Raw genomic sequence first — 27553 nt, 5'->3', positions numbered from 1 at the left:
GATCTCACAGTTAATTTACAAATACGGCATCGCCACTGTCTCCTGCAGTGTGCTTACAACGAAAGGTTTTTGACATGTTATCACTACACTACAGATACTATGCTCTTGTTCTGCTGAGACACTACATTCTCAGATACAGCAGATCTGCTGCTTCAACTTGGTGCTCTGGGGTCAATCACTGTAAATCTGTGAAAATGGTGTAATTCAGCTGCAAGCAAACTAATTCCCTTACCTCCATTTCCCTTTCATTTCCAAAGCAGTATGTTGTGAAGCCTTTTGTATGAATGCACAGCGTGCATATATATACACATACATATATATACATACATACATACATATATATATATGTTATAAATATATGCATACACACACACATATATGTATTTGTCTGTAAGTCATTTATAAATAACTGAGAGACATACAAAAGATTCTTAGCTTGCAAAGAATGTATGTATGGACAGGATCAGACTGCCTGTGCTCAGCTCAACAATGGAAACAAACTCTCCAAGTCACAAGGGCAAATGCTATAGCTTTTTCTCAGGAGACATATTATTATGAAAGGTGTTACTGCCTACCACAATGGCTCTTTTCAGAACTGTACTTCAGCATACCTAGATGCTGATTGAGTACTTCCAATTACATTTCACATAAGGAAAACAACGAGTCAGGAATTTATCAAATATTCTTTAAAAATATAATGTTGCAATTGCAATGCTGTTGAATTTTGCTCTCTCAAGAGGTACACAAAGATAGGGAAATACAGCCAACAGTGCAGAGAGCTGAAATGGATGCATGGGGACTGATTAGATAAACACATTTCTGCAGCAATAATCTGAACAATTCTGTAGCACTGCTGTAGAGATTTGGTTTTGGTTTATAACCAAGGGTTATATGTAGCATCACTCTTTATTATTGAATGCATCTCTGTTTTCACTCTGTCTACGCAGGAAAATAAATTCAAAGCCTTCAAAGATCTTACCAAACAGTACTGTGAATTTATGAGGCAGCCTTGCTCCACCATTGATATATAATCATTTAACCCTTAGTAGAAATAATATATCCATTTGATCAGTTGAATTCAAGTCATTTTAAAAGAGCAGTAGATCTTTTCAGCTGGTGCCATTTCCCTTTGAATATCTGATTACACCAGGCTCTTCTTCCCATGTGCAGAAAAAAACAACCCCATCATAGTAGCAATGAACAGTGTGAAACAAGCACTCCAGCATCAGTTTTTCAGTAATGAATATCAAAGTCTTTGGTGTTTTCAGTCTCACTGTTCTTACCTTTCTTTTGATGTCAATGAATTGAGAAAACATTAAGGACCAGTAGAATGATAATTCAGCAATGTAGTAATAATGAAGGTCAGGCATCAATGGCTGAAAGACGAAATTGAGAAAAGGTTAAAAGAGAGTCTAAATGATAGTATGGGCACCTGAGGTCTATACAAGATATATTTAATCACAGATGGATTATTGTACTTTACATAAGGATTCTATGTGAGAAAAATGATGTTGCTTCTTACAAACTTCGATGGTTCTGGAAAAAAATACTCCTAGCCTACACTGGGAACAGTCTGCACTGACCCAATCACACACCCAAGCATAGTAAGAGCTATTTCAATCCAGAAAGAGGCATTTCAGTTGTCTCTTTTATTCCCATTCTTTTTTGCAGACCAATACTTCATAGACAAAGTTTTCAGGTGCTGACTGAATGTGCTATATGGGTTATTTAAATGTAGATAAATGTTTACACTTTATGACAAATGCGCACACTCAAAAATCAGTCTATTAAAATCACTGCTTGTGCCAATATAATCATCTTCTGATTTAGTGACACTATCAGTAGGCTTTTAACTAGGTGTAAGAAGAAAAGAAAAAAAAAGGAAGAGAACAAGAACTAATAGTGGTAGTAATGGGCTGCAACTATTACATTCATTTTGCACGAGAACTCACGAGGGAAAATTTCTAGTAAGATTATCAGATACTTTATTAGCAATAACATTAGTATTTCTAAGCCCACATACAATGATAATAGGCGAAGGGGGGATTCTAATAGCATCATGGTTTCCTTCCACAAGAACATAAATAGCGTGTTTAACTTAGCTAACATATTAGATTTCAGTTCCCTGAAGACTTAACTTCAATAGGACTGTTCCACTCTTATGGGTAAGCTGTCCTCCAAATGATTCATTTGACTGCACCTATTGTAAGTCCACTTAGATTTCTGCAATTTTGTGTTGAGTAACTTATAAAAGGATTGTAACAGACAAGACATTAGAACTTTTACCTATTTAAGAAACAAAGAACAAATGGAAAACCCAATGCATAATCCCGATCAGCACTCAGTAGATGCCTTTGTTTCTGAGACAAACATTTTGAAAATGATTTTTACTGGATGGTCTCATTTCTGATGGGACTCTCTTCTCCTGCAGCATGATTTTAGATACAGCAAGTATAATTGCCCCCTTTAAGACTAGTGACTAACTTTCTGAATTTCCCAGTCTGCTAGATCTCTGGCTTTGCTGAAACTTTCAGCATCCTCAGAACTTTGTAAAAACTGGCTTTTTCTCCAGTGTGACTGATGCCTGCTTTCATAGTTAGATTTCCCATATTTGTTTTCAGATAATGCGTTTCATGTCAAAACAAGTGTGACAGTTAAATTCCCATTTCCCATATTTAACACAAGCAAAACGTAGCATCTAGCAACATTTGAAACACCAGGTAGCTTGTTCAAACTAACATACTGACATAAAGCTCCATCATAATAAAAACAGAGCTCTTCAGAGATGCCATTTTTAGTTTTAGGCAGTACTTTTACCTGATATGGGTAACCATTCCAGCACTGTCTGGTATTCCAAAGCCAAGGTGTCTGAGAGAGAAAGGAAAATAAAACAAAAAAGTCTTTACATGTAGTTTCAGTCAATGTAAGTGTTTATGGTTAATACAAGTGAAGGACAAATCTATAGGAACAGCATAATATTTGCACTTGTGGATAAAGGCTACACGAACTCAATACAAGAAGTAGATTTTTTGAAGTTTCACAAATATACTAGGGCAAAATGCCCATCCTCAGAGAATTTCATTTAGTGCACTGTGACCTTATACAAATGGCTTTCACAGGAGCACAGACTGAATATGATCAGCCTGTGCACAGGTGGTCAGATCTCACATTACCTTCTCAACAACACAGGAAATCTTGACCCCAGACTGCAAGAACTTCTCTTATGTATACTACTACATGTAATCATCCTTCCGCACAGTACTACATCCTAGCCAATATATCCACTCCAGAAAGTGAACTATGCCTTTTGCTTTCCTGGTTGAGGAGACGACCATCCAGAGATGACGGATTTTGCTGCTACATGGGAAAGACTGATACCTTAGGGCAACATGAAAAGAGCCTCAGACAAATATATTGTTGCAAGAAACCACAGATTCTTCCATTACAAAAGGCTGGGCAAACTAAAAAACTTGACTTGGAGACATGCAGCTCTTGTGTCCTTTTTTTTTCTTTCTTTTTTTTTTTTCCTGGCTGCACAAGGCGTATGCAATACTTCTTTTCCAGTGTTACACAAGATAAAGCCATGTAACTAGAGGTTGTTTAGCTTTTCCCTCCTTTTCTGTGCAACTATGGGACTCTAGATAGAAATTACCATGTGAACAAGCTCTTCTACCTAATGTTTTCAGCTGTTAAATATTTCCACAATAGGCAATAAGAACATGGCCAAGCCAACAGAAACCAAGTAGACACGCTTCTCCTTTTTTTTTTTTTTTTTTTTTTTTTTTTTTTTTTAATGCATGAGCATCAACAACTCCTTTTCAATGCGCATAGCACAAGAGCAAAGCACAGCTGTGTCTCAGGTTCTAGAGGCATCTGGACTTTGAGAAGAACAAGCCTACAGCACAAGAGTCTATCTACCAAGTGTCTCACTACAAACATGAAAAAAAGCTGTGAATTCAGGATATTTGTATCATTAGCTGCTCCATATCCAAGTACGAAGGCTGCAGAATATTGGTAGGTCTCCTGGATTAGAACACACATGCTCCTGCAAAGCTAAGTGCTTCTACCAACACCATGTTTTTTCACACAAATCCCTTGTGAATGAAACAGAGCATTTTCTTGTTTTCACCATCAGGTGGAGCAGTCCAGCTCAGGCAAAGCATAGCAACATGCATGTAAAATGCAATGTTTGTGAGGAGCGTCAAACCAAATAAAATAAACACTAAATAGAACATTGTTCTGGAGCCTAATGCCCTATGATGAAAATCAAGCTAGTAGAGTCTTTATAAATAGGAAGGATTTGTACCATATCAGAAGACTATAAATTACAGTCAGAATTATAGCAGAATTCCTAACTGATGCATAAGTCCTAGCTATGATTTGTCTTACAGAATGTCCTCAGAACCTTTCCTGGCTAGGAGTGACGTAAATATGACTATTAGAGACTCTTCCTACTTTTTTGAATGTGTCCAGAGGAAAGAAGAGAAGAAACTCGCACATACTCCCACTGCTCCTCAAGTGGAGATTAATAATTCTTACATTAACTTGAGCTGTATACCAACACTTACAAATAAAGGATCTCTTATGATTTTCTGATGCGTCTCTTACAAGGAGGCTGTAAGAATGGTGAAAGTCCATTCAAACCTCTCTACCCCTCTATTTGGAGTAATAATTTAATGAAAGCAATTCATCGGTTTAACACCTCCACAGTGATTACTGTGATATGAGTTCCTCCCATTTTACACAACAAAAAAGGTATCTTGAAAGAGATATAGCCCCTCTATCTACTACTGTTTATAATACATCAAATCTAAAATATTTTTTCAGGACAGCTGCTTAAAGTAGAGCCATCCAAATATTATCAAATATCAAATTTTATCCAGGTTTATAAAAGCTGCAACTGTCTTCCATATCAGATTCAACTAGAGATAAGATATACTTCCTATCCAATTATTTTAAATTATTTTTAATTATATTTTATTGTTAAATTATAGGTGCTGGCAAAAAAATCCGTATTTTTCTCTTTCAAATATTATGACACCTTAAGGCTTCTTAGGAGAGATTTATTCTATAGGAGCTGTAGATGTAGTGATTACATTCAATTAAAATACCGAATGCTAAATAAAAGAGCTTTCACTGTAAGAATCCATCAAGACTTTACCACAAAGCCTGAAAGGATACCACAAATTGAGAAACAATGTAATAAATGCATTATTATTAAGTCTCAGAGACAACACACTACAAAACATCTGCTTCCAAGCCAAAGGCACCTCAGAAAGCAATGCTACCCTCATAAAAATGCTTCTGATCTGCTGTTTGAAAACCTAATTAGATTCTTTGTGGGCAACAGGCAGGCAACAGTGACTAAGACTGCAGGATATCTATACCATTTTCCTACCTCTGTTTCCTTCCCAGTCTCCTCACTACTTGCCTCAGCTTCTTGGAGTCAACTCTTAACTGTTTTAGTAGAAAGGGACTTGGGTTATGGTTTCCCTGGCATGCTTTAGTGTAGAGCGGAGAAAGAACACCTGGTTCACACACAGCCTTCCTGTCCAAACCTCTGCAATGAACATAGCCCTAGACTGAATTGGACTTCTCCTTAAAGACATAGTATTAGTAGAAGATATAAGTGCCTTACCTAATACTCTGTGAACCACACCACTCTAGGATACTCAGGGCAGGTTGAACTTGAAGGAGAGAATCCCTTATGTAACATAAAGAGCCCAATCAGCAGAGTATCAATGACAGTGAAGGATGACAAGCTGCTGTTAAAACTGCTGTCATTTACAGCATTAAGGAAAAAATTTATTTTATTTTACAGTAGTTACAGAAGTACCTGTCAAAAGCTCCAACAAACCTGTCTACAAACTCTGCGATTAAAGGGAATAATTTTCAAAAATTCTTTCAGAAAAAAAAAAAAAAACAAAAGAAAAAATCCTCTTAAGACAAGAGAATGACTGAGATGCTTGCATATTAAGCAGAAGCCCCTGTTTGCCTTGCATGCATTGTCCTACTTACTTATCTGTAAAGAAAGCTTCTAACTGGGCCCTGGCTTTCACAAGCCCTAAAGTAATGAAAATCTGTGTGTCTTGCTCAAAATGCTGCTAGAATCTTCTACGTCAAAGGATAGTTTTGAAAGTAAATGATCAAAAAATAATAAAAATAAAAAGGTAGCACAATAAAACCACTCCCATTGTGACCTGTTCCCTAGGCAGTTGACAGTTGATTCAGTTGAAAGGCATTTCTGTGTGTTTTTTACCAGAGAGAAAATAAAAGTACCTGATCAAGTTCTATTTTAATATAAGAAGATTCTAATTCATCACACAGTGATATAAACAACCATGGATATTCCTTTTATCCATATGTGCCCAGCAAGATCCACTGAATACAAGAAACACAAAAAGGTCACAGGCTGGATCCTCTAACACACAGAAGCCCTCCATATCTTCCCCACACTGCTGGGGAATCAGCCATCAGATGTGTACATATAAGGCACGTAATAAGTGTAAGTGATTTACATGCACGTTTTTTATGAGCAGCTTGTGTTTTTAAATATGAACATATTTACACATGGGTCACACAGTTCTGCACAACAATTGTTAGTGTAAAGCTGAAGTTACTTTAACAGTTCATCTAATTCCAAGTTGCTCTGTCACTCACTAAGCTATTTGTACTTGTGCTGAGCAAAACTAGGACCCAAACAGGCAAGTGGTGCCCACATGCATTGATATTGCTTTGCCCAGTAATTCAGTTTCATCCTTGGAAGTATGAGTCTACAGATAAATAAGATGTGTGGGGAAAAAAAAAAAAAAAAAAAAAAAAAAAGAATAATTTTGCTGGCACTCATCTTTCTTTTCTGAAGCCTATAAAGCTGAAACAAGCAACATGCTTAGGAAACACTTCCAGAGGCACATCTTTAAGCCTAGCGGCAACAAACCCCAGTTCTCTACAAAACAGCCTCTACCTGACAGTTTCAAGTATCAAGCAGCTGTTATGCACCTGATTCACTCTTGATCATATGGGCACATTGTAATTCCCAAAGGAGTTCTTCCTCAGTTCCCAGGCAAGAAAGAAAAATCTCCCAACTTTTCCCATGGATGAATAAAGGAGGTGGGCCAGCTGTTTTCACCAAGATAGAGCATGCGAAAATCCAAGAATGCCGTAACAGAATCCCTGCATCTCAGGAAAGCCTATTATACACAAAACTGTATTTCAAATAAAAGCGAGACATTCTCAGTTTGAAAAAGATTATAAAACGCCTTTGTTGCCTTTGAAATTAGAATATTTTTGTCCCCATAAAGACAAAAAGAGCACAACACAGAAATTCTGAGCATTCAATGCACACATGCTCCCTACTCCAAAATCTGAAAAGGTCAAGATTTTGTCAGGCTTAGTTAATACATTTAGATACAGCTTTACAAAATTTTGTACCTTACAGCTATCTATGGTTCTATTTAGTGCAACAGAAATTAGCACTATTAATTAAAGTCAAGATAATACTTATGTCAAATTTCTACCCACCTTACTCTGATGCAAACACAAATGTCTCACGGCACCCATATCTCTACTTGCATCAAGTTAAAGCAGGCCCTTGGTCTTCAAATAATTATGTAGTTCAGCTGAGGCCAGAAGCTTTTCTCCTGGTCACTATTTATTTACTGAGGCCCCAAGATACTGTGCATAGTTTGTTCTCATCCCTAGACCTAAACGTTTCTCATCTCATACATATGTTCAATTTCCACTTTTCCTAAATAGTAGCTGTGTGCTCTCATTGTATTCTGCCTGCGATCTCTTGCTCATGGGGATCCTACTCTTCACATTTTTTTCCCCCAGTTAAAGTTAAGAAACCTAGCAATTTTATTCTTATTCAACATATTAGTAAACATTCCTCTTGCACATAATTTAGTTGAATAGGTGCTCACTTAGAGGAATTTACTTGAATTACTTTTTTTTTTTCTTTTTTTTTTTTTTTTTTCCCTACAACACATGCAGCCTTTTGGCAGGGTAAGTTGAGTAGCTGCTGACATTAGAAAGTCAGATCACCTTGGTAGCACACAAAGTATCTTTCCGTGGTTTCCCACTCCAGAGGCACCACACTGCTGTGCGAAAACAACTCTGCCCCACTGTCAGCAAGTGCATCTCTCAGATTAAAATTTCACAGGGGCTTCACTTGCTCCTGTGAACAATGTAGAAACCAACACTGTGTGTTTCTTTTTCTTAGCTACTGAAAAAACTCCTAGATGTTAATTGCCATAAAACAAGCCATAGATGAGTAGATACATGCTGTCACAAAAGAAAAACAATGAGAAACACTTCCTTGGCAATATAATTCATAAATAGTGCACTGATATATTATTAAAATAAGCAAAATGCACTGGGTTGTAACTAGCATCCTTTAACCATTCAGCCTGTCTTTATTAGCTTTCTGAATGTACTCCAAGCATTGCTTCAACTTAAAAATACCCAATGAATGCTGAGTAGATACTCTGCTGTTACTTCATCTTTATACAAACAAAATGAAATTAGAATCCTTGTTTAAACAGACTCACGGAGGCAAAGCAGTTACATACAGGGGCAAGGCTTGTACATTCTACTAACCATGCAAAAACTGGACTAGCACTAGTCTGTTCTGTCCATGTACAGGTAGTTAGCTGCCATATTAAAATAAACTACCTTACTTGGCCAGTTAATGCAGCTCCTGTGACTTCTGATGGCAAGTTTATTAGACAAAGTATTGGGCATCTGAGAGACACTTGTCAAAAATGCTCCACCTCTTATTCATTGCAGCACTCAGCAGCAGAGGTTAACATGTTAACAGCATAAAGTGACAAAGCTGAATACAAAACTTCTGCCATGTGCCATTTCCTTAGGCAGGACAGTGACTGGGGAATACAAGGTTTCAAGCCCTCAGTCTGATTTCTGGAAAGGCTCTCTCAACCAAAAATTCACTTGATATCCTGGTGATGAAACATGCAAATTCCTGTAAAGCATTATTGAACCATCAAAACTGATTATTCAAAGAAATTATGCAGCTGAAAACATCCAGCACTTATCAGTGGTACTATTTTCAGTTTCAACTGGAAAACTAACTTGTATTTTTAACTTCTGGACACATCTGTGATTTTATTATGATAATACAAGCATTAGCAGCATGTTCGTGATCATTTGGAGGTGGGTAAAGGGATCAATATCTTGATCATATTTCTTTCTGTTTAGTTATTTATTTTTTACAAGGAAGAGATTTTTGTTTGTTTGTTGTTTTTAGACAAGTATCTGCATTTTGCAGCAATTTTATCTTCAGCAGAAAGAAAATTCAACTTTTCCCCATTTGCCTTAATTTTTAGATTTACCAAGGAATAACCAGAATGCTCTATGTCAGCTTTTGACCGCGTTCCACTGTATTTGCCCAGCCTCCAAGTACTTCATATTTAAGATGTCTCAGAAACTTTATCTGGTCACCTAGAAATGTGTTTTTCCTCATAACGCCTCAAAAACCAACCTAAGACAGAATATGAATCACAGTAATATCATCCATTGTTATGGATGTATTTATTTTTCTAAGATCTATCTCACACTGAAGTCTCACCCATTCAAAAATTCTATCAGAGAGCTTCCAGCCTCCAGTTGCTGCTGTGACAGGTATTTCATGCACAATCCTAGCAGCTGATGGCACTGGCTGGTTTTGTTTATGGCAGGATGAACCTTGGAATCATCACAAAATTCTCCCTGCAGAGGCCAGTATTTAAATATCTATGGCTCAAAACTAAATGCATTTCCCCCTGCCTATGAAATCACCAAGCACTGACAATGGAAAATAGAAGAATCTGTGGCTAAATATTTTGTATCAACCTGCATTCTCTTCTTTTTAGTGACTGGAGGTTTTGTTTGCTTCTCATAGCAGGAACAGCATTTTCGTAATTCCTTACCGACCCAAGCAATCATTCATATTTCTTGGCACCATTCACAACATAACTGAAGACAATATGACACACTGCCAGTGAATCTCCTGAGGTTCTCTTTTCATATGTTATGACTAAGCAAACTGTCATAAGTTTCTATGGAACTGTTATTGCTCTTCAGTCTGTTATTGCTTTATGTCTGCAAAAACAAAGTATCGGGAAAATGCGCTTTTGCAATGCAGAAAACCCAGCCTTTCCCCTCAGCAATCCGCAGGGCTTACTTCCAAATATTATTAAAAATGGTACTTCTACTAATTGAAATAATAAAATGTACAGAAGGACACACTCCAAGGCCAAGATTAACAACAATCATTGAACAATGCACTTGACATTTCAAATGCAAATGTATGAGTGCACAAAATTATTTTTAGCAAAATATGAATTCAAATTTGGATTTATTTACATAAGTCACATCTGGAAAGGCAGAGTAAGCTCAGTGTACCACATATATCCACTTTACCCTTTAAAACTACAACATACATTGGTCTTGTGTTGATAATCCCAATTTCAACTTAGAAATCATGTGGAAAACCACTCCCCAGTATTTTAAAATGAAAATGGTAAAAGGATTAGATAGATATGATAGTTGTAGAAAAGGGCTCTAACACCTACCTAAGGATAGAAGTGAAGGGAGGAAAGAAGCCTGCACTGTTTCTTGCAATGGACACTCAGAGGCCCAAGAGTGAAATTCAGCATGCATTACAAATTAATTTATTTATTTAAAATTAAATTTCTCTGTTAACTTTGATCTTTCATAGTGTGATTCATGATTTATACTTTCAGATACTCAAAGCACTCTATTAATCTCTCCTAAATGCTCTCAGCAACATTTATGCCCTTTGAAAGAGATGTGTGAAACAAGTTCCTTGTCCAATAAAGTGGGTCTAACTTTGGATTTGCTGGAAACACTTTTCCACTTTCACCGCTCACTTAGAAATGCAATATAGCATTTCCCTTTTTCAGAAGACTCGGGAACAAGCATTCTTCCTGCTTTCACAACAAAGTAGAAATTGTTTAAATGCAGCACCTATCACACAGCCCTACTTAAGGAGAAAGGAATGTGACTGGAATTGCATTTTAACATCCAAAATTAGTGCAGCTTAACAAAGTTCATCACTTATGGTCACAACTGAATTTGTTTTCACAATCAGGTAAATAAATAAATAAATAGAAATCAAGAAGAACAAGATCCCAAATCAATTTTAGAGCAAGTAAAATCTGCCTAAGGCCAGCTTCAATTCCTCCAAGTGGCACATCTGTGGGAAATTGGTAATCACAGCCTGAACCTCTGATTAATCAGCTGAGGCAAGTGTCGGGTCAGCTGTGGGAGCACAGGTGAGACTAATTTAGCTGTGCTCCCAGAAGGGATAGAGCTTGACTCCATCTCCTCTAGACCTCATTTAAGGGCTGACCACCACTAAGGCAGCATTTCTTGGAGATTGCTCCCTGATGAAGATTGCCTCAGCGTTTCCCAGCGAAAGCATCTATATCGGTGAGTTTTTCCCTATAAATAACCTTTTGAATATCTGTTACCATCTTTGTATCATTCCACCTTACAGGCACATGTATCATATTATCTCTCCATGAGCAGTACAATAAAATATTGAATAGCAGCATTGCATTAGAAATGCTGCAGACTGACACCTAACATTCTTCATTTAAATGAGAGCATTTATCCAGGAGCTTACAGATAACCTCAATGAACAAGAGCATCTACAAGGTTTCAACAGCAGATAATACAACCTTTCAGCTCTAATACAGGAAAGAAACACTTTAACACGTGCAGACTAGAAAATGTGCGCAACTGAATTACAGAACTGCAGGGGTTGGAAGAGGCCTCTAAGGAGGGCAGCAGTAATGGTTCTGAAGCAACCTCCCCCCCAGCATCAGCTGTTGTCACACCACTGTTTTCTAGAGTCAGGTCTGATATACACCAAGGTAGCAGACAAACTTGTGCTTTGGTATGCCCAATCTAACCGTAGAAGAGTCTGGCCCACCTTAATTAGTCTCATAAGAATCAGCCTGTCAGGTGTTTCACATACCCACAACAGCATGTCTTTGAGATGCTAAGTTTCCCATATCATTCTGTTCAGCAAAACAGCCAGAAGCAACAGCCTCATGAAGGAAAACATGCATCAACATGAACTGGAAATGTATGACAAATGAAGCAGTACCCATTCCCACCCAGCTTATATTTTTCCTCTTCCAAATCAGGAAAGCAATGCACAGTGTGTTTTGTGAATAGCTTTCCAGCAGCTGAGAAGCTTCTTCAATGAAGACAAGTCTTCTGCTGCCAGGAAAACCAAGAACTGCTTAATTATGGTGGTAGGATTGTTACTGAATCACTGAATGAGATACCAAATTCATCTGCAGTGTTGCTCCATGAAATTCTAAGTGATTTTCACCAGAAATACCTTCTGTTACCATCAAATTCCTTAGGTGCTTCAGAAGAAAGTATAAACTAAACTAAAATTTCTCTTTGTTATGGATCCTGCAATAACTTTAAATTCTCAACCCCTTGTCCTGTACAGGAAGCAGACCCAGTCAAGTACAACAATTTATTTGTCAGGTTTGCAGCTGCTGATATTCTGCACTTTGAGTTTTCCTTGTTTTTTAGGCAAAATAATTTGTGACAGAACTGTTTTATTGAGTCAGCACAGGGCAGCATTTATATTGCATGCGGGACATCCCACAAGCCTGCTGAGTTGCTAAATGGCTAAGACAGAAACAGGTGAACAGAGTACAGTGAAATCTCTTTCTTATTAGAGAAAACACGTACTTGCTCTTTAAAATAAGAGGAGTGATTCAATTAAGCCTATCATAATACAGCCAGAATGCAGTATTCATTTGTTTATCACTTTAGAGCAGTTTCCATTTAAAGGAAGATTAAATAATAGAAATGTACAGAACAATACAGTATTAATTTTAGAGTAACTCCTCACTTTTCAGGGAGCATGTGAGTTGTAATACTACTCTGGCTGGAGGTCCTCAAAGCATCAGCAAACAACCCTGATGTACAGATAAGCAGGACACAGAGAGAGCTGCCTGGAAATCCTGTCTTATGGAAGCTTTTTTCCCCTGAAGACCAAAGAGATCAGATGACTGTGAAATAGGAATGCTTTGGGAAGGAATGGGATGATTGAAATTAATTGAAAAGCAAATCTGAACAAAAGTTCTCTCTATAGCAAGACTATAGAAGAACTCTCTAGAAGTAAAATAAATTATCTACATAGATGGCAGAAACCTGAGGAAAACTGAAGGTGAAACATCAGTGATTAAATTGATGCAAGACACATCATACAGTGAAGCTATTAAATAGTTTGATGGTGTTTTAGAACAGCTGCATAACTGCTAAACAAAAGAAAATTTCCAAAATCAGAATGGCAAAAGAGATGCTACTCTAACTAAACATCTCATGTCCCCATCTTGTCTTACTTCTCACAAGATATGAACTCAATTTTCATCACAGAGACACCTCTTTCCCTGAATATAAATACTACAGAGTTGACTACTGCTGTGGGAATCAACAGCTACTTATTTCTTCAGTGGTTAACAATCTCTATGGTCAAGAGATAAAGATGTAACACCAAACATCAAATATTGGTCACCACTCCAAGAAGTAACAAATTCTCTTTTGCATTTCAAATGCATCATACCATGTATAAAACCTACAAACCTACAATGTGTTACAGGTTTCCTTACTGAGTGCAGTAAATCATCAGATATATTTTTATCAGCCATTAACTGCAGAAATGGAGAGTAATGCAAACAAGCTTGCCATAGCATTTTGAAAATGTACCACTGCTCTAAATTGCAGCTTTATTAGCTTTCCTGTGCCTGTGGTAGGGAAGTGATGAAAAAAGCAGAAATCTGATGCTTATTTCTCCATGTGAGATGCTTTACCAAGACAGATACAAAAGTTCCATTCTAAAAATAACATCAGCATGCATGCCATGCTGACAGACCCACTCAGTTCCATGACTAAAACAGAACTGATAAGTTTGTTATCTAATTTCTGCTTATTAAACGTTGGCATATCTTCCCAAATGAACTAGATAAGTTTGTCAGCTGCAAAAGCCACCAAAGACATAGTGACACTTTTTGCAAGAATGGTGGTTTGGCACCATATCCTTCTTAGTGTTTCCTCAGGTGGTTTGATGGCACACAAGGAAACACAAATCTGTTCTTTTGCTGACACTGCACTGATGCAGTAATACCACTTTATGTAGCAAAAAGGGAAGGTGACAGTAGAAGAGAAAGCAGCAGTGATTCATGTCCTGTGGGCATTATAAGAAATGTGTTTTCAGAAAGAGTTCAAAAAGACGAATTAGTATCCGGGCAAGGGGCCAGCACACCGGAAAGATCCTCAAAACTTGTTGTGCTTAAGTAATTGACAGTCTCCATACCAGTCTTGCATGAAAAGGTGAATGTCACCCTCAAACCAAGGAGAGCCAATTGTGAATAAAAGCAACCAGTTGGTCTAAAACAGCATAAGGAGCAAAGCAAAGGAACAACAGGTTAAGAGAAGACCAGGTCAGAAGGGAAGAAAATAGAGAAATGGTTTGTAATGAAATATGGATTTACTGTATTCTTTGTAGTCTTTAAAAGTGCTGGTATTAGAAGAATAGGGCTGCTTTACTTAAATGATGATTCTCTGTTGAATTAATTACTATCACAAGTAAAATATTTAAATAATTTTGATTTAAAGAAATCACACTGCTCCCTAAAATTCTATTGTGATCTGAAGAACATTACGTCATACATACCACTATTGGCATATGCTACTAAGCCAGAAAAAAAAGTATATATAATACAGCCATAGGGAAAAATAAAAACATTTTTAAAAATTCTGTTGCACCATGGCCACTCTCCCCATCAAACATTGGTAGAATAATGTGACTTTAAGTAGTAACTCTTCTGCACTGAGCAAAAGCATTCAAATAAGTCAGAAGCAAACTGTCAAGCGTACAGTATTCACTATGGCAGCAACATCCACTTAATTGCTTTTCGTTAAGTCTATTTTCGCATTTCATGAGAATTTTTCACAAAAATTGAAGGCAGAAAACAGAAAATTAGATCATGGAGCATTAGTGAAATACACCAAGGGGGAGCATTCAAGAAGAGCTTGTGCATAGCATGTGGCTTGTGTCCATTTGGAGGGCAGGCACACACACACTGTATCTGAGGCTGACCACTGTTAAGTGACTGAGAACAGCTCCAATATCCCCTCCCTGCCAAGGGGCATAATTAATCCTGCTGGCACCAATTTTGATCACCTGAGAATCTCAAGAATCACAACAGTAAAAAATGATGTGTTCCTCTCCCACTCTGAATCCCCAGGTTATACTTCTGTTTACAAATCACCAGAAGCATGTAAGATACATCCTACTGCATCAATTTTCTGTACAAAGCGAATAGTCAAAATTACATAAGCACAACTGAGAACACACATTCCCCTAAACTCAATCTCTCAGGCTTACATACATATTGCTTCACTTGTACAAATCCTCAGGGAACTAGCAACACTGTAAAAATTTGCACCACAGATACATACAACAACCAATGGTTAGGTTAACAGACCTATGATAAGGGCAACTGGATGCTATTAATATCCTTCCCTGTTTTAAATCACCAGAAACATACCACTGATAGGAAACCACACAATACATCTTTCCAAAGTACACCAGACAAAGAACAAGCAAAAATAGTATATACAAAATCACTAGTAGATTTTGCTTGTTATTAAAAATCAACTTCTGCCAGAGGAATTTAAATAAGAATGATGCAGAAGTTGAGCTGAATACTTCGGTGAGCCTTACAACCTGTTTAATGCCGATAATGAAAAGTGATAAAGTGAGTGAGGCATGTTGCTATAACCATGGATTTTTTTGTCCCGTTAACTATTGCTAAACTCCTTGTCAGTGCCAATGGCAACTCATATTATGAATGCAAATTAAATTTTAATTTTTGTTTTGTTTGTTCTGTTTTGTTAATTTCATGCCTGTGCTCCATGTTATATCTATGTAGGGTTTCAGAAAAGTCTGTGATGTGTTATGAAAACATAGCAATGCAAGTGCCTACCTTTTTCAGGAACCGTACTCCATAGGTAAATATATAAAGGTAAAATGTAAATCTCCACCTGCAAAAGGTACAATAGATTAACTCTAAGATACCAGCTTTACACAATTCAACAAACCATTACTTACAGCACCACAAGCTCAACATGTCCTGGTCACATTAACAGAAGTAGAAGCAAGACTCTGGGCTGTTTTTCTACAACTTTCATCATCAAACGTTCTGCTCATCCACCAGCTTTTTCCCAGCTTCCCACCCCTATGAAAATATTCTTTAATTTCAAATCAGGAGAAAAATCTTTCAAGGATCATTAAGTTCTAAAAAGTTTTGTGAAAACTTTTAATAGAGAACAATGGACTGTTCACAGGTCTGTTGCAGGCAAGTCCACGTGTTATTAAATACTGGAAAACCTACGAAGCTTAGGGAGAACAAAAGAATCCAAGACAGTGCTCATTACTTTTAAGTGAGAAAAACTGTAATCCTATTACTAAGTAGAGAATTCAAATATGAGAGAGATTTGTAAGAAACCGGGATTCATTAATTCCACTCTGATAACACTGTTTCTTTTGAAAGCTGCACTCAAATTCAATGAATCACTTCTGTAAATAATTAAAACTTATTTCAGTAAGTGACAATTCAGAACTTGTTTAAATTAAACACCTGTTCCATACTTCCCAGTTCCATTGTTACTCTGTTTCAGAGGTTGTTAGTGTTACACTTGCTTCAGTGGGGTTTCATTTTGAAGGCCTCTTATTTGGGAAAAAAGTATTAACATTAAACCACTTGCGTGCCAAGAACTTTGATTTTCACGAAAAAAAAATTAACACCTAGGATTGCTATCACTTCTGACACTCTGGAGTTACTGAGGAATCAGATAAAAAGAAAGATTTACTGCAATTACTCTACGGGACCTGACCTCCTACTTGGCACAATAAGAAATTTTATTAAGCTTTCAACAGGCAATGTTAGAGTGCTGCAGACAAAATATCATCTTCAGTGCTGTGAAGCATAATGTGCAGCAAGGAGAAATTGAGCAGAGCAGATTCCAGGAAGTCACTCTTGGTTTTAGTGAGAGAATTTACATCATATAGATATATTGGACATAGGTACATATCTGTAATTTATGTCTGCTTCCGAAGAGATTCCTAGCCACCCATTTTCAAGAGTTTCCTATTCCAAAACACACATGAAATAATTGTCAGGCTTCTAGGTCCTCCCTTCAGAGGCAAACTAAAAGTAAAGAGAATGATGACACAGGAGAGAAATCAACAGAAGACCTAAGAAGTCATCCTTGCTTCTATAGCTGCCTCCCTTCTGCAATAAAAGGCAGCATACTGAGCATCTTCCTATCCTCTGTCCAATTAATGGCTTAGAATAGAAAGTTCAGTGGAAGTATAAGGAAAGAAAAGAAAAGCCCTGTGCAATGCAAAATCTTACAGGAATCCCTGTAAGGTGTTTTGTTGTTGTTTTGGTTTTTTTTTCCTTTTTTCTTTTTCTTTTTTCCCATCCCATAGAATCATCATAGAATGGTCTGGGTTGAAAAGGACTACAATGATCATCTAGTTTCAATGCCCCTGCTACATGTAGGGTTGCCAACCACCCGACGAGGCTGCCCAGAGCCACATCCAGCCTGGCCTTGAATGCCTCCAGGGATGGGGAATCCACAGCCTCCTTGGGCAACCTGTTCCAGTGCATCACCACCGTCTGTATGGAAAACTTCCTCCAAATATCTAACCAAGACCTCCCCTGTCTTAGCTTAAAATCATTCCCCCCTTGTCCTTTTCCAGAGGACTGGAGCAATCATACAGACATGCTTGAAGTAAATACCAGTGACTTACTATTCATAACATTAACAGCAGGACGAGATTTAGCTTCACTAGTGAATCATCCTCTATTACATATTTTACAGGACAACTTTCTGTCCACAAGCAAAACTATTAGCTTACAGCTAACTGCCACTGAAGTGCATTCAGCCATTATTGGAATTATTTCAAACCTGAAAACACTCCTAGGAAAAAAAGGTTAATACAGATCTTACTCTTCAAAGCTACTTCTACAAGTGTTTAGAAGGAAATTTATCAGACATAAATAACTTTATGACAAGCTGCGTACAGGAGAGCATAAGAATATCAATGAGATTTTAACTGCAATACCTCCACTGCACAGAAATTGTCTCTTATCCTGTAACCTCCAGTGCACTGCAGAGGTTATTTACTCATTTGGTATTGTATAAATACCAGTCCCTTTGAGGGTTCAGTAATGCCAACAACACAGCTCACAGCCTATATGATAGCAATTTCACTTCAAGAGAGTACTTGGGGCAAAGGGGAGGTGAAGGTGAGAGTAGGTGTCCTGGTAGAAACCCTCAGACTACATACATGGAACAAATGCTTCAAGGATAGCAGCATGAAGCAAGGTTTTATTTAGTAACAACTTTCTCATTAGACCAGTTTTATGGCTAGGAAACCTGCTGTTTAAATTCAAAGTCATCTACTTCCTCTAGAAAAAGCTTCAAGACTGCTGCTGGGAAAAAAAAAAATATATATATATATATATATATATTTTTATATATTATATATATATATATATATATATATATATATATACACACACACAGAATCACAAAACGGCCCGGGTTGGAAGGGACCTCAAAGATCATGAAGTTCCAACCTTGTCTAAAAAGCATGCAAGCTTTCAGAGATCTGAAGAATTGCTATTCCTAGTTGCCATCACAGTTTCTTACACCTACTAAAGATATTTAAAATAAACAGCTTTAATAAATCCTACATTTGTTTGTGCTTAAAATGACAAACATACACATGGAAGCCCAAACACAGAGCAGACTGGAAACACAATTAGTGCATAACTCTGCCCCACACCATGCCTTCCGCTGATTCAGAATCCAGGCAGTGAAACTCTTCTTCTGTTTTTACTCCCCAGGAAATCCATACTTATCTTGGCTGTTGATAACTAAACTCATATGATGCTACGTAATAGTGTATTTGATGGCAGCAGCTTCACTGTTGCAATATTCTGCCTCACAAGATCTCTTTTAATGGTAATTTCCTGCATTTTTAAAAAGCCTGATGGATATAACTGGAGTTACAGTGTTAATTAAAATAATAATAACAATAAAAGTGCTCTTGCCCTTCTTGGCATGGTACTGCTGTTGAACTTGGCTGGAGAAATGATGTGAAAAGTAAGCACTGTGGTTAAGAAGCTATTTGAGGAAGGGGAAAGTTATACATAGCTCATTAAGATGTTCAAAACAGCAGGTATGGTGAATCGATAAATTTTCATTGCTTTCCTCTTCAATGTTATGGCTTAAGATTTGACTGTCATCTGATTTTCCTCTTGGCTGCAATCTGAAACAGTTGTTTAATATTTAATGTTACAGTGCCACTTGAGACCAGTCCTGTCCTAAATCTGTATGCTCAAAAAACAGCTCTGAAAGTCTTAAGAGCAAAATTTAGTGGTGCAGAACAAAAAACAACAAACAAACAAACAAAAAAAAAAAACCACAAAAAAACCCCCACCAAAACCCAACAACACAATGATGCAGTTTTACAAATAATAGAACATACTTATATAATTACATCAGAAAAGACGCACAATGTAATAGGTGTTTTGCTAATTCCTTCTAGGTTATGTAGCTTCTGTTTCACAGTTATGCAACTGCCCTGGGGCATCCAAAAGAGAACAACATGGAATAAAGCTCTGATAAGACCGCAGAGATCTGTTATCCCTGCCAAATTCTGCCTTACTATCATGGAAAGCTCGTGGGAAGAGCACAGAGAAAACTGGCATCACTGCCATACCTTCTCTCTCCAACTGACAGAAAAGCTTTCCACAAAAGTGACATTCAGTGTACATAGCTGACACAAACCTTTGAGAGAAGAGACCCAAGGTCCTTACACCCTGAACTTCTAGTCTCTGTTCATACTGGTAATCTCACAAGCCACTTGTGTTTCAGAACATGGTCCTTTGACTTTCCTGTGGCAATCACAACATCCACTTTGTCCCACACTCTTCCAGTTTTAAAGTAACAAAAATTTCCAAATTACATTTGCTTCGCAGCTAGTAATGTTATCCAAGCTGTGATGGGCAGTGTATACACATAAGACAACTTTACTGACAGGTAACTATTATCTTAGACAAACTAACAGCAGCTTTTTCCACTTTTTCTCATGTTACTTCCCTGCAGCATTATTTCATTTGCTTCAGAGTAGTTTTTAGCCCGCTAAAGCAGATACTGGACCCTTACTGGTGCGGACCTTCCAAGAAATAGGTAAGGTGGAAGGGTTATTTCCCCACTTTCCCGAAGAAGCCACCCAGCTATACAGAGTAATTCAAATAGCACAGCATGTACTATGTCGGTGCACAGCAGCCACACACCCTTGATATTACAAGAGTCTAGATCAGACTTCTGGGGAGGGTTTGTTCCTGTTTCACATTCAGTACTTCATTTCAGCTGATAAACCTTGCTGAGTAGCAGTACTGTCATAGCTCAGACTGGAGAATTGGCCAAGTATGTAAACACTATATTCAAATCTCACACTGTCCTTCATTTTATTATCCCATTTACATCCTGAAGTGCACTTAGTCTTCTGCATTCTCCTATTTCTCTACTTTCTTGACATGACTAGTTGCATCACTAAAACATTAGGAAAAACAAACATCACACGATGCTCATTCTAATGAGCAAAGGCTGTTTTGTTGTTGTTGTATTTTTAATGTATGGGGCTGTTTTTTTTTTGTGTGTGTTTTGTTTTGTTTAAGATTTCATAAATAATCCTTCAGTATTCTGAGCTCACAATAAAGAAGTAGGAACAGGATGACATTTTAATATGCTTAATGCAAATGTGCTCCAGTAAGAGACCAACTTAAACAGCCAGAATGCTAGTATATTTTAAAAGTATTATCCACCCAAACCATACTTGGTAGTCTGAAACTTTTTAGATAACTAACCATATAGGATAGCATTTGATATTTCAGAGCATGGTTTCTACAGTACCTTGCACTGTTTCCTGCCTGATAGTCTCCACTTCAGCTACTTTTGAGGCCTGATCCTAGAAGCTTTATGGGAAGCAAGTTGCTCATGTTCAAGCTGCACTCTATGTACCTTCTTACCAAGACCAGTGCTAACTCACAGGCCATTGCTTGACTTCTTTTTAGGCAAACAGTACTCCTGTGTCACCTGCCTTACAGTCGTGGACATAATCAGGATGTTCAGTTCATATATCACAAAAAACAAAAAAACCCAACAACAGCCCAACAATCTGCCAAATCAATCTTTTTTCCCCCTTTAAATAAAAGGAAAATCATTCCATAAAATGATTTTGATTCACAGCAATACAAACACAGCATTAAGCAGGCATTGTCTTGAACCAGGCCAGTTTATAGCTTTCAGCTTTTAGCAAATAAATAAATAAATAAAAAGGAGAAGGAAGAAAATGGAGAATAATATCTCATAAGCTGCCACACTGTCTTACAAACTATTTACATTTTAAGCAAATAATCAGTTCAGCTTTCTCTAAAGAGCATGAAAGTACATTATCAGACAACTTACTAATACAGAAAGCAATGTAATTAAATGCCTGTAAGGAAAAAATATTAAACATTTGGAAGCTAATTCTCGTCTATAATTACATCTCTGTGAACAGCTGCACATAGTACATGTATCTACAAAATGAAAAGTAATAAAACGCATCATAAAACTGCGTGACAACTTAAATAAGAGAGAGAAGAGAGAAGTAAAGGCTAGAGTGCCAATTCAATGACTGCTGCACATAAAACAAAAACTTACTGTGACTATTCTTCAGAATGCATATCATTTTTACACGTTGATTGTGACTAGTGATCTGTGGAGAAGTCATTCTAATCAAACTTCTATCTAGTGAGGGAGAGCTGACAGTAATTTAGGAGGGTAAATCAGTAACAAAAACTACCATTCAGAAGAGATAAATATTTCAGACAAGCACACTGACATGATGAAAAAAAAACACCCAAAGTTTCAAATGGATCAAGAGAAACAAACTGGGAAAAGTCCTGGTGCTGAATTCACAGATCCTTTGCAAATCTTCAAGAGTCAGTTTTTAAACCCTGTGAATCCTATCTGCAGGTGGGAAAATAAAAAGCAAGAGATTCAGCCTTGAAATCTGTAGTATCCCAGACTGAGCACTTGTTCAGCCTTGATCACTGTTCAGAAAAATCCCAGGTCTACACGTTCTTTCACTTTTGTGCCACCATCTGAGAGACTTGACAACTTATTTTTAAAATTGAGGCTAACTGAAGAGTCGGCCTTGTGCATCATCAAGGGCTGCACATTCAAGGCAGATGGAACATAAGAAACAAGCGGGAACTGCAGCCTGTGCAGTTTTCCCCTGGTTGGCTTTATCCACTACATTTAAGCAGTGATTTTGAACAAGTACACACATTAACTAGAATTTATGGAGGAGTTATCTAATTTCCATAACATAAAATAATGATGAACACATACAAACCACGAGAGAAAGGAAATCTATTTAATTTATTATAACCTTGGTTAATGTGCAGTGGGGTAATGTTAAGTGATGGTGTCTTTTTTGCAGGGCTAGAATCTGGGTTAATTTAAAAATATTAATTACATTAAAAACTGTGTCACAGAAGGCAGTAAGAGCAGGGAATTCAAAGTTGTAAGTAATCCAATTTGAGGGAAGAGGGGAATTCCATAAGATGCAAAATGAAAAGTGCTTACAGCAAAGTCTAAAAATACAGTGAGCATCATCTGAAGTCACAGCATGGGCATATTTGCCTGCTTTCTCCAGCAGAACAGCAAAGGAAGAGACCTGATGATTCCTGACACCCTACCAATGCCTGTGCACAGAGATGTCCTGAGACTCATCTTACATCTTACAAGGCAAAATAAAGATCATAAATGAGATTCACATATGAGCGTGGCAGAGCAGGAAAGAAATCATCAGCAAAACTGCCAACACGGTCCAATTATAGGGTGTGCTTCATATGAGTTCTGAAATAACTGGAACCTCTGAAGCAGCAGACTAAGGAGTAACAAGAAGCCTACCCCTACCTCAACTTTCACACAACAGTTTAGCTCTCTATCCTGTAGTGAAATGGCAGGGCAGCAAAAGAAGACTTGCATTTTTTCTATTGAAAAATTAAGAAATATGGATAGGGAGGGTGTAAACAAATCCATAGGAGCAGCTGTTCAACAGAAAAGCATTAATTCTCCTAGCCACTGTTAGTTAATCTAAACACTTTGGAGATAACAGCATTGGCAGTACTCACAGGATGCCTTGTGCCCATGGCATGCCTTGCCTTGCTGTATTTTCCCATCCAGCCACACCGGAAGGAACTGTGTTGATGAAGAAACGCAGCAAAGCCTCCTCCTCCCCCCAGCTCCTCTGCTGCACCAAAACCTAAGTGTTCCCTTCTGATGCCTCCATATCTTCTGTTCTGTGCTCAGGGGCATATATAACCCCCTCTACCACAAGAAATGGGTCTCCAGAATGTTTATATTAGTACCTCATGACCCACATGAGGAAAATCTGACTGAGAAGCATGTTCTCTTTTTATGCAGGGTGTCACAGCTGTGTAGCTAGCTGCCTGCTGCAGCACAGAGCAAGGACAGGGTGAGTACCAGGCCAGGAGGGCCTTTACACTTGATGGGAGCAGCAACAGCAGCCTGTGCTGCTAAATGGCAGTCTGAGCCAGCCTGGGCAACTACTCTACAAGCCACTGAGAGACAGAAGCATCACAAAAGAATACAACAAGTTCATTAAGAAAATACATAATTCAGCTACTCCTGCCAGTCTGGCCAGAAAAGAAGTGTGAACAGTCAAAAGCTTGATAATACAGATGCTCCCAGAGGCAAAGCTGGAGGTATAAACTCATTGCAAATCACACTGTAACTGCAGGGTGTGATACCCAGCCCACCCCAAGCATCTGGAAGCACCAGTGCCAAGCAAGCTGCACTATAGAGGAGGCACAGACATAATATTCAGTCCTGATTCATCAGGCAGCATTACAGCAGAACTAGAATTGCTCTCAGCAGCTGCACTGTGCGCTCATGATTTTAAAATCAGAATAGCTTATTTTGCCAGCCAATAACTTATTCCCATGTACAGAACCTTATATTGGGTTTATGTGGCAATAATGTGGTAGCAGGGGGCTGCAGGAGTGGCCTCTGCGAGCAGCACTCTGTAGCTGCCCCATGTCAGATCAGAGACAGCTCCAGCTGCTCCAGAGGGACCCACTAGTGCCAAAAGTGAGCTATGAGCAACTCTGAAAAAGCAGATTTAAGAAAGGGAAAAAAACAAAGCACAACAGCAACCAGAAGGATGAAAATGCAAGAGAAGCAGCCCTGCAGCCACCAAGGTCAGGGCAGGAGGAGGGCAGGAGGTACCCCAGGTACAGTGTGCCCTTCCAGGACCCACACACCACGCAGAGCAGATCCCATCATGAAGATGTAAATCTTACAAATAAAATAACACTACTTTACAGGCTTACAACAGACCACGATTGCTTTACTTCTCTCTATACTGTAGTCACCTGTTGCTAGATGACTTCAATTTGACCCTCCTTTTTGAGAATTGTGACTCATTACAACATCCCTGCTACCTGCAGATATTGCAAACCTCCTGCACTTGCTGAAGGTCACGTCTTGTTTCTGAACAACTTCACAGACTCCAGCTCCCTCCAGATCCCACAGAAGGCATCTTCCCTCACCTATCTGCCTCAAACCCAACTCCACCAGAACCTCAACTCATACTCCCTGTTATGGTCTTCAACTCAGACACCATTTGTTTTCAAGGCTCTTCTCTCCCTTACCTTCACACTCTGGTTTTAGCAAGTCTGATGCTCTGCAATTAAAAATAATGGTCTTCACAACTGTTTTCTATGCAAGCTATTTATTTATCAGCACAATACTTTATTGTCTTGTTGCTGAAGTAAACAAAACAATCTCTAATTACAAATTACTGCTGAATTATTGCCTTAGGAGAGCAATGAAAGAAACACGAAATCCTGATTAATTATTCAGAGTGTGAAAAATTGTTTTCAGTACTCAATTTTGAATAGCTTTCTTTTCCATTACCTATCCCCTGGTTCTCATACTATGCAATAGGTTGTCGACATTTTTCTCTTTATTCTCTTTATACAAATCATCATTTCCATACGCTTTTATCTTTTACTAAGGCAGCCCTTGCTCTTCTTCCACCGTCTCTGATCTACAGCATAAGCCCTTTAGTAGCTATATAGTTGATGTCCCACAATTTGTATCAGCAAAGCACTGTACTTTCATGTTGCTTCTAATGAAAATTTTAAGTAAAAAAAAATGGCAATGGAATAATTCGTTCCACTTGAACCAGTCTAGCAGTACAGATGGGGAATGGTGACAAGCATCCTCTCTCAATAGGCTTCACAAGCAACAATTACATTCCTTTCAAAGTCAGCTTTTCTGGAGTTATAACAGAGCTCGTCTTTGCTGCTAACACCAATACTACATTCACATCATCTGACATGAATCCTTTCACAGACATTTCACAGAGTTGAAGGTTGCAGGAGACCAACCAGGTTGGACTGGCTTATATCCACAGTGCTCTGGGCTGGAATGCTAGGTAGCACATGCCCAGGATTTCTTCTACATTCACAGGAAATATAGCTCCAAAACACTGAGAAGATGTATGTTTTTGTTATTTTTATTTTCTTCCCCCTACTTCTCCCCCATCATAGTTTCTCAGATACAGAGACTGATAGACACATCTTGCCAGAATGATGCTTTTTTAGCCTAACACCAAGCATGTGCTTCATGCCCTATGGCACAGTGTGGACACACTAGCTCTGCCTGGATAACAAGACTATCACAGCTGGAAGAGTCAGATTTGGCATGTTCTGTATTACCTATCCTCTGTCTAGAGTAAAGCCTGGAGTGAATTGTCTTTTCAATAAATCATCCTTTCAGTAGCGCTCGCATTGTCTTTTGGCAAGGGACAGCAGGCAGGAGCAAAGCAGTGAAAGTGTACCGTGAATAAGGGTAAAAAACAGCAACAACCACCAGAGCTGAGGTTTTCAAGCTCCTACTTTTAGAAAGACAGTTAAATCAGGAAAAAACAAAAAACACAACACTAGAAAGAGAACATTGTGAGACCCTAACACCAAGAATACTTGTTTTTTAATTAATTCTTCTTCCTCTAGCATTTCCAAATTAGAAATCACACAGCACATTTCTTTACTTTCTTCTAACAGTTTAAAGAGTTACAAGTTCCTACTTTAAGGGCATTTTATAGCTGTTTAAGAGCCATCAATTCACCTTTACCAGCAGTTTAATGCCATACAGCTATCAGGAGTTCCCAATATGAAGTTCCCATAAATGGTAATGGAAAGATATCCATTAATGGAAAGTTACTTAGTTAGATGATTTTCCGTCAAAGATGGATGGATGAATAAATAAATAAATAAATAAATAAATAGACACATTTGGGAAACACCATTAAAGTAGACTTTATTTGTAAAGGCTGTCAAACTCAACCTTTTAAAGGCCCAATTCCTTCCCATTTTGGCCATACACTTTGTATTCACACTTAGAAGGCAGAGCAAAGGCAACTCACCCCACAGGAGCAGCTCTGTTTTTCAGACATCCTTTGCTCTCTTTTACAGCTGTGAAACACTGGTCAGCTCTCTGCTGCAAGCAACACTGAAGCAGCTGAAAATGTGTGTTGACAGTTCAGAAGTAAATGGACTCGCAGTACCATTTACCAGATATTTCTGCTTGCACCTCAAAGATCACTGAATTCAGCAGTGTTTTGTAGCTGAATTAAGTGGGCCTGAGGCCACAGAGCTACAAGCTTTTTGATGCCTATTTATTTTCTAGTGCTTTCTTGCAACATACAAAGCACAGACTGATGAATTCTTTTATGTGCTTTGTTAAGATTTTTACCAGCACTGTGCAGAATTCCAACAACCAAGCAGCTGTCTCAATTTTAATTCACATAGTTATTTTTCTTGTACAATTCTGCAGAACAGTTATTCTGCTGCTGAAGAAAAAAGGCAAGAAGTTGCAAACCGCCCATAAAATTTCCACAAAAACATGCACAAGTAGAAAAAAATGGTCTGTGTATATATATAAATATATATCTATATACATGCACATGTATACAAGTAGATATATACAGCAATCTTCCCCAGAGCAGCATCCTTAAACACTGTTTCACTTCCTTAAGAAAAAAATATGTTCTGTCTAGATTTCACTCCCCAGTATGCAAATCCCTTGTTTTCACACACAGACTGTTGCAGAAACTCAAGAAACACTCTTGTCCACACATATCTGCCAGCTGCTCCTTGGAAACCATGAAAATCTCTTTCATAACCAACTTTCTTCTACCTACACAGGTGAAGGACAGACAAGCCTTGTATCTGATGGTAACTTAGGACATCACAGATATTTTTTGCCTTTGCTCTGGACATGGAAGGGGAGCAGGATGCTTGTTTGTTCAATAATGTTTACCCTTTGAGAAAAGAAG

The 27553-nt window shown here is 38.1% G+C and overlaps 1 protein-coding gene across 4 annotated transcripts in view; it reads right to left on the bottom strand.

The window, feature by feature from the left end:
- The window catches only part of CERS6 (ceramide synthase 6), an 80693-nt gene that overhangs the window by 22933 nt on the left and 30207 nt on the right, over positions 1-27553 (bottom strand). For all 4 annotated transcript variants that reach the window (XM_015868584.3, XM_015868585.3, XM_085552437.1 and 1 more), the window contains exons 4-6: positions 16041-16098; positions 2818-2868; positions 1284-1376 (exon numbers count right to left, since the gene is read on the bottom strand). In XM_015868584.3, coding sequence (XP_015724070.2) covers positions 1284-1376; positions 2818-2868; positions 16041-16098 — 202 coding nt within the window. The remainder of the gene's footprint in view (positions 1-1283; positions 1377-2817; positions 2869-16040; positions 16099-27553) is intronic.

Source organism: Coturnix japonica, chromosome 7 (assembly GCF_054131305.1).
Source record: "Coturnix japonica strain WE chromosome 7, WE-NBRP24, whole genome shotgun sequence".
NCBI classification, from domain to species: domain Eukaryota; kingdom Metazoa; phylum Chordata; class Aves; order Galliformes; family Phasianidae; genus Coturnix; species Coturnix japonica.
The sequence above is the reverse complement of the archived record's forward strand: the minus strand, read 5'-3'. Positions and strand labels throughout refer to the sequence as shown.